At 48.2% G+C, this 7,261-nt stretch overlaps 1 protein-coding gene across 10 annotated transcripts in view; it reads right to left on the bottom strand.

The window, feature by feature from the left end:
* The window catches only part of Tacc2 (transforming acidic coiled-coil containing protein 2), a 112,854-nt gene that overhangs the window by 45,645 nt on the left and 59,948 nt on the right, over positions 1-7,261 (bottom strand). For all 10 annotated transcript variants that reach the window (XM_026781102.1, XM_026781097.1, XM_026781103.1 and 7 more), the window contains one exon: positions 2,360-2,496. Coding sequence is in view for 9 of the 10 variants with exons in the window: in XM_026781097.1 (XP_026636898.1) it covers positions 2,360-2,496 (137 nt within the window). In the remaining variant the exon portion in view is untranslated. The remainder of the gene's footprint in view (positions 1-2,359; positions 2,497-7,261) is intronic.

Genomic DNA, 7,261 nt, shown 5'->3' with positions numbered 1-7,261 from the left:
ACATCGAGTGTGCCCTGGGATAGACATCGAGTGTGCCCTGGGATAGACATCGAGTGTGCCCTGGGATACACATCTAGTGTGCACTGGGATACACATCGAGTGTGCCCCGGGATAGACATCGAGTGTGCCCCGGGATACACATCTAGTGTGTATAACCCAAGCTCCTTTTCACAGTCTGTTAGAGACCTCAGAGCTTTCCCAAGTCATTCTCCAGAACAGAAGAAGCCCAAGTCAGTCCTGATGGAGCCCATCTGAACACATGGATCCACTTATGCATCGTGCCACTGTTGGTCTCCTCGCTTCAAGCATGGGTGGTATGGAATGGTTCTGATTTTGGCTATCCTGAAGACAGCCTTGAAGGGGATGCAAGGATACGGCATGTTTCAAAGGATGAAAACAGCAAGTGTCTCCACTTATCCCAATAATGGAATTACTGACTTATAGCATTCTCTATACGAGGGACCCAGGGGGCCCTTAGTTCTTGTCTGGGTCACTTTTGGATCTAACCAACCAGGGAGGAAGCAACAGCAAAGCACAAAATCAATGGGTCATACAACCTAAAAAATGCAGATGATCATAAGAAGCAAATTTACAGTGCCAGTTGGGTATCTCCACAGAAGAGATGCTATGTCACTGTCTAATCTTGTCTCAGCTGGAACAGCCGTTCTAAGATGTGAAACCATCTTGGAGGAAGTTGAGATGATGAAGAAGGGGTACCATAACATTCTTCCAGGTCAGGGTGTTTAGCATCCTCCAAAGTTCGTTGCCTCCACTGCCCTTTGAATCCGTGTACAGTTGCCAGTATGGACCACTGAACGCCTGATTCCAAGCAGACGGAATGGAGGTTGTGTCTGTTTTTGTGTGTTATAATTACTCAACTGTCTAACATTTAAGATGGAGCAATACAGATGGTTCAGTGGTGGTAAATAGCTCCAAGCAGCAGTCAGAGCACTGGGCAGGAAATCCCGGAAGATGCACCGAGGGTCACAAAAGAGACCTCCCCCTATGCATGCCTTGATGATGTGTTTGAGCTATAGGTCTACAAAGTATTTGTTATTCAGCTACTTTCCACTGAGAACTAAGGGTGAATTTATAAACATGATGTGGAAAGTACCTTTTCATTTTGTGCTAGGACACAAAACAGAGGGAGGGGCACTGAAGTCTCAGAATTGCAAGCAGGTCTCTGGCTCCGCCAGTCCTGTCAGCCCTCAGTGTGAAGCCGCCATCCGTGAAAACTGCTCTGCTCCCCAGCACAAGGCATCCCAGTTGTTCAACCAAACCTTGGGCCTTGAATACTTTCTAAATCAGTGGCCTGCGTAAACCTTTGGCAGGAAAAATAATCCCACCCATTTTTTTTTTAACAACATCAACATCAAGACCAAAATGTTATTTTCAGTTACAAAGCACTTGCTTCCTGGCCAGGGCAAGGGTGAGCCCAGACTTAGGCCTGTCTTCCTCTACTGCCAGCTCCATCCCTGCTAGGGATGCCTCCAGCCAGGCTGTGGGTGCTCAGCCTGAAGGTCCACATTCTATTCTTGGTTCCTCTGAAGACAAAGTAGGCCATCAGGATAGGATTAGGCCAGGAGAGGAGGTGGACCTTAGAAGTGACTGCCCACAGAACCTAACGCATGGTCTGCAGGGAGCTGACTCTGTGTATACTCACCATGGGGGAGGGCTGAGGCCTAAAGGAGGCCAGAGTGGGGTCTAAGGATAGAACCATGTGGTTCCCATGAAGTCATTTCTACCTGGCTAAGTCTCTTTCCAGACCTTAAACTTCCCATCAGAGGTGGCGCCAGCTTCTCTGGTATAATGGGGAAGCGTGAAGAACAGCATCCATTGGAGATGATCTGTTCTGACCCCAGTAATGGCCACATCTAAATTGTACTTGAAGGTACTAAGTAACTCCTACGAGGAGACAAGAGATGTGGGCAAGCGTCAAGCCATCAGGAAACCCAAATGTCAAATGGTGCATCCTCTACGGATTGACTCTTCTTACTCATGGGCTGGCAAGCACTCCCCCGCCTGGGAGAGTTGTCCTTGGAATTCAAGTGTAGAGTGAACTGAGCTGTCTCGTGTCAAGATTCACGCTGGAGAAGGGGTCTATCAGATTCTGCCTCAAATGTTCATCACCCAGTTACCTCAACCCTCAAACCTCCCCAAGCCTGCAAGAGCTCAATCAACAGAAACACTTCTAGTACGCACCCAGCACAACTCACTCTATGTTGACCCTTAGATGCCCTAAAAAAAACAGTGAAGCGTAAAACATAGCCAAGAGAACAGGCATCAACCACTGTGGGCTGTGGACTGTCTAAGTGCCAACTCTGTCCCCTAGAGCCAGTGGCTCCTCATATCTGGTTACCTGGTTCTTCTGGGGCTGGTGGAGTGCTGACCTCAGGCTCTGGGGTGACTTCGGGGGGTGGTGGGGGTGGGGCTGGCGGTGCTTTGACAGGGGTCGTTGATTCAGGGGTCTCAAAGGCTTCCTCCGAGTCGGAACTCCTGAAAGAGAGAGATAAGAAACATAGGTAAGACTGCCAAGTAGACATTCTGCTGAGAAGGCATGGCCTTCTTACTCTCCGACAAGTAGATTTGGGGCCGACACTCAATTCAACTGTTGAGACAGGTGTGGAGGTCACCTCAAAGCATGATTCCCAGGAATTCTGCCACTGGCATTAAGATCAAATGATAGGCTCTTTGAATGTAGCTTGAAAGACACATGTCCATCTAGTGACAAATTCACACCCAGTGGGCTCTGTGGACACATTTTGGTGTGTGTTACCTGGCACACTGAGTCAGACTAAAAGATGGACAGTTTTTAATGTTCACCACGATGGTGCCAGCCCACCTCCAGGATCCTCATCTCGTAAATTCTATTTGCATTCACTCTCTCCCCACCCCAGTCTGCCCTTCTTTCTACCCTCTGCCTTCCCTGTGCTTCTAGATACTTATCAGTCTCTTCTCCTGGGCTGAAATCACCATGCAGATGGCTGGCTTGTTTTGCACAGTACCCAGGGCCTAAAACGGAAGGCACTGAATGACCATCTGTAGAGTGAATGAGTCAAAGTCAGAGGGCCTGCCAGCGGAGGGCATGCCAGACCAAGTCACCAAGCACGGCCAGCCACTCCTCAGTGGTGTGGCGACAGCCCTTGGTGGTCCCTAGGGAAGTCTACCCGCAAGGAAGCCTCTTTATGCAGAGACCTGGGCCAAAAGCCCACCAAAGAAAGTTTCTCTTAGTAACAAGAAGTCAGTGGACAAGCCTTCTCCCTTCCTTCTGCCCCAAGCTACTTGATCTCAGCCAGAGGAATGGGCAACCCAGTTATAAGTTCTCTTGCTGCCTCTAAGACACAGGGCAGCAGTTCACTGGCTCAGGATGGCCACAGGAGGAAGGACAGACTCTGTGGGGGGCAGCAGCGTGCGGCCCCCATTTCAGAACAGTTCCAATGCACTGATCCCTGGCAAGGAAGGAGGAGGAGACTAACTCTCAGGAGGGTGGCCACATAGGATGGCTGAAGATTTATAATCAGGTCATGTCACAGCACACTAGATCACATGGGTATCAGTGAACAGGAGCCTCCTCCAACACTGTGAGAGGCTCCCAACTGCTCAGCTCCACAGGGTCACAGAATTCGTGACCCTGGAAGAGGTCACCATCTTCTAAAGACCATCAGCTGACCAGCAGAGTGTCAGCAAGCAACAAACCCCTCTGCAGACCATTAGGACCTAGGAAATGAGCCGTTTGATGAGTTCTCTTTAGAACATCTACATCAGGGCTGGAGATGGGGCTGACTAGGAAGTCATTGTCTAACACACGCAAAACCACAGACTTAACTCTTAACACAAACCAGGCATAGGGGTCTGAGTCTGTATAATATTAGCACTTGAGGTTGAGGCAGGAGGATCAGAAGTTCAAGGTCATCCTCAACTACGTATCACGTTTGGGACTCAAAGAAATCAACAAAAACATCAGAACTGTTTTTATGGAACCCAACTCAGCTAAAGCCAACTTTGTATCAGATTTCACTAGCAAACACTTAATTCTCACAAACACAACAGGGAGGCCACTGATTTCTTTTCCACTCACATATCCATGCTAACAGAGCTAGCTTTTGTCTATGAGGAAAATTTAAGCTCCGCCCACACTTGGACAGCAGCAGATTGGTAGGTGAGGTTTCAAGAGTATGGAAACACAGGGAGGTTACACAAATGAACAGCAGAGAGGAATGAATGTCCTGATCCAGGCCTGGGGTGTAGTCCTGGGAACCAGCGTCTTCACCCTAGTGTAAACATCAGGGACAACCACAACAAAACACAGAGTTAACTTGCCTCTTTCTGGAGCTTCCCTGGGTAGCTAGCAGCCTGGAATCCCCACGGCTGCTCACCGCTGCCCACATCCAATGGGTCCATTCACTGGGGACAACATCTGCCAGGAGCCAAAAGCCATCTCCACTGAAAATCAGCCCCAGTTCCCACCTATAATGTTCTTGCTGGCATCTCTTGAGATCTAAACCTTTTTCATGGCATCAACAGAAAAGGATGCTGCTCTAATTCCCCAGCAAGGTATGCTGTGAGCATCTCCTGAGTTCAGAGGCCCCAGGCTGCCTACTAAAGCCGAGATGCAGGGGAGGGGGAGGACCAAAAGCTTGTCCTGTTGCTTCTGCACCCCTGGGCACTGGCAACTCAAGGCTTTGGAACACAAAGGGCCCTGGTCTTTCTCAGTAGCACAAGTGACAAGGAGGAGCCGGATGCTCTTGCATCCTAGCTGTGAATTCCAATGCGGTTCCTACTGCAGCAGCTGCCAGCCTGCACACCTGCTCAGAGAACCACCATTCACCCGGGGCCTCGGGTGGGCAGGGCATGAGGACACCGTGCTCATTGTGCCTCATCATCTTTTTACTATGAACTGTGTGCATCAAAACACCACGGGCCGCCGTGGGCCACTTCTGGTGCTGCTGGCCTTGTTTGCATATTTCCACACTGCCTCCCAGGAGCAGAGAGCAAGTTAATTAGAGGAGGCAGACAGCAGCTTTTAAAATTCGCTCTTTCCTCCCTGTGCAGCTTCCCTGGGGCTTAAAAAACTCTTCCAAGAGCGAGAATTTCTGCAGTCCGCCCACCACCACGAGTCTGTGCATAAGAATAAAGCAGCTGGGTAGAGTCCCACTGCTCGAGTCCCACCGCGGTGTTCCTGTTTGCTTTTTTTTTTTTTTTTTTCACTAGCAAAGCACAAATAATTACACAGCTGAGACTCCACACATTTTCGTAATGGAAAAGAGAGGAAATTAATTTGTCACAAATATGTATCAGAAACAGAAACGGTGTTGCAGTTTGCTAAAACCCCTCCAAATTTCAAGAAAATGTTTTGTTTCCAAGACGTGAAAATGTTTACCATGTAAGAAAATACAAGAGTTATTATATATATGTGTGTGTGCATGTGCAATATATGTGTAAATACAAGACATTAAGCACAAAGCTATAATCAAGACTGTAATATATACATACATATAGCACACACACATGCATGCACACACAGACACTTCTATATGAAAAGTACAACAGCCAGCATTTGTGGAACATTCGGTTATGTATCGGACACCAGCCTATTTATTGTGTTTGTACATCTATCTGTCATCTTCAGAACTACAGGCTGGGGATATAGCTCACTTGGTAGAGTGCTCATCTAGCGTGCATAAGGCCCTGCGTCCAATTCCCAATTCCCACCACTGCACATACTAGGCAGTGTACAAAAACCAAAACAAAGTAATACAACAATGGACAACTAGCCGGCCTGATGGAGAACAGGCCTGTTTCACAGACGACACAAGCACAGTCTAGAGAAGCAAGCGGTTTTGCAAGGCTGTGCAGCTAGGAAATAAGAACAACGCTCAAATCCCAAACTGCCGACCCCTATAGTGTACCTTCGCTACATCTATGGCTTCCCAACATCTTTAGCAAGCTCAACGTGTATGTTCTTATTAAATAAAGTCTATCCTAGAGAACAAGTAGGCCATTTAAATGAACTTGTGAACGTGACACGGGGATTGGGGCACACCAGCCGCAGCACTATCCCTGCTGATCTTTCTCCTGTCTACACAATGTTAGGGAAAGTCCCATATATCCAAAGGAGGGATTACTAACAGCTCTGCATGTTTAAGGGTCTATCCTGTGATCACCGATTCTCTGCGAGGCAGACAGGGCAGAGCAGCCATCTAACTGCACAAGGCAATTTCTCCACCAGTACCAGGCAGTATTTGGGGAATACGCAACATCACAATGAGATTGACAGATGAGAAGATAGAAATGATAAGTTGGCCTAGTCATGGAAACCGGGGCCTGTAGGGCTCCCCAGCTGTGTTAGTACAGTTTAAAAACAATTCTCAGCATAGGGGGCATAGTTCGGTGGTAGCACCTTTACTTGCCTGGCACACTCAATGCTTGGAGTTCAAGTCCTAGCTACAAGAACACACACACATGCACACATGTACTAAATATGAACCTCTACAGTGCTCTGAGCAGTCTACAGATGCCTGTTCCACACAGGATGAAATAAGTGACTACAATGACATGCTTCTGGAACTGTCCCTCCAAACAAAGTCAGGTAGAGGGGGAAATGTGAACTTAAGTTCAAAGGCTTGTTTCCCTACACTTGTGGCTTAGCTTCAACCTCATGGTTTCACTTGTCAAATTATAACAAAATAGTCCAATATCAGGAGCCAAAGATACATGACACACACACACATTAATTACAAATGTATCCATGACACATGAACATGTGTGCATATAACCGAAAAACGAGTGTTTTTAAATGAAGAGGTACTATAGTTTTCCCACATGTCATTAACTGCTTACGTTTTGCTCGAGTTTTACTGGTGAGAATCCAAGGGGCTTGATAGACAGGGGCCTGGTGCCCCAAGGAAACAGCCGTGCAATGCAATGTCTCAACAACACAGAGCATTTTACTTCTGCAGAAGGCTGCACAGCTGCTTTAAATGCACCAGGCAAGCACACCTGAGCACACCCAGGGTCCTGCTGGGCTTCTAGTCAAAGTGCAAAGGGTCCTTCCTGTGCCTCACACTCTTCTCCAGTTGGCTACCTCTACACCTGGCGGGTAAGCCAAGAGTAGCTTCTGAGGCCAGGACGCAGCACGGAGGACATACTTCTGTCTTAGAAAACTGTTGAAGCCGGGCGGTGGTGGCGCACGCCTGTAATCCCAGCACTCGGGAGGCAGAGGCAGGTGGATCTCTGTGAGTTCGAGGCCAGCCTGGTCTAC

The sequence above is a fragment of the Microtus ochrogaster genome, chromosome 8, assembly GCF_000317375.1.
Source record: "Microtus ochrogaster isolate Prairie Vole_2 chromosome 8, MicOch1.0, whole genome shotgun sequence".
Lineage (NCBI taxonomy): Eukaryota > Metazoa > Chordata > Mammalia > Rodentia > Cricetidae > Microtus > Microtus ochrogaster.
Note: the sequence above shows the minus strand (reverse complement) of the source record. Positions and strands in the feature narration are given on the sequence as shown.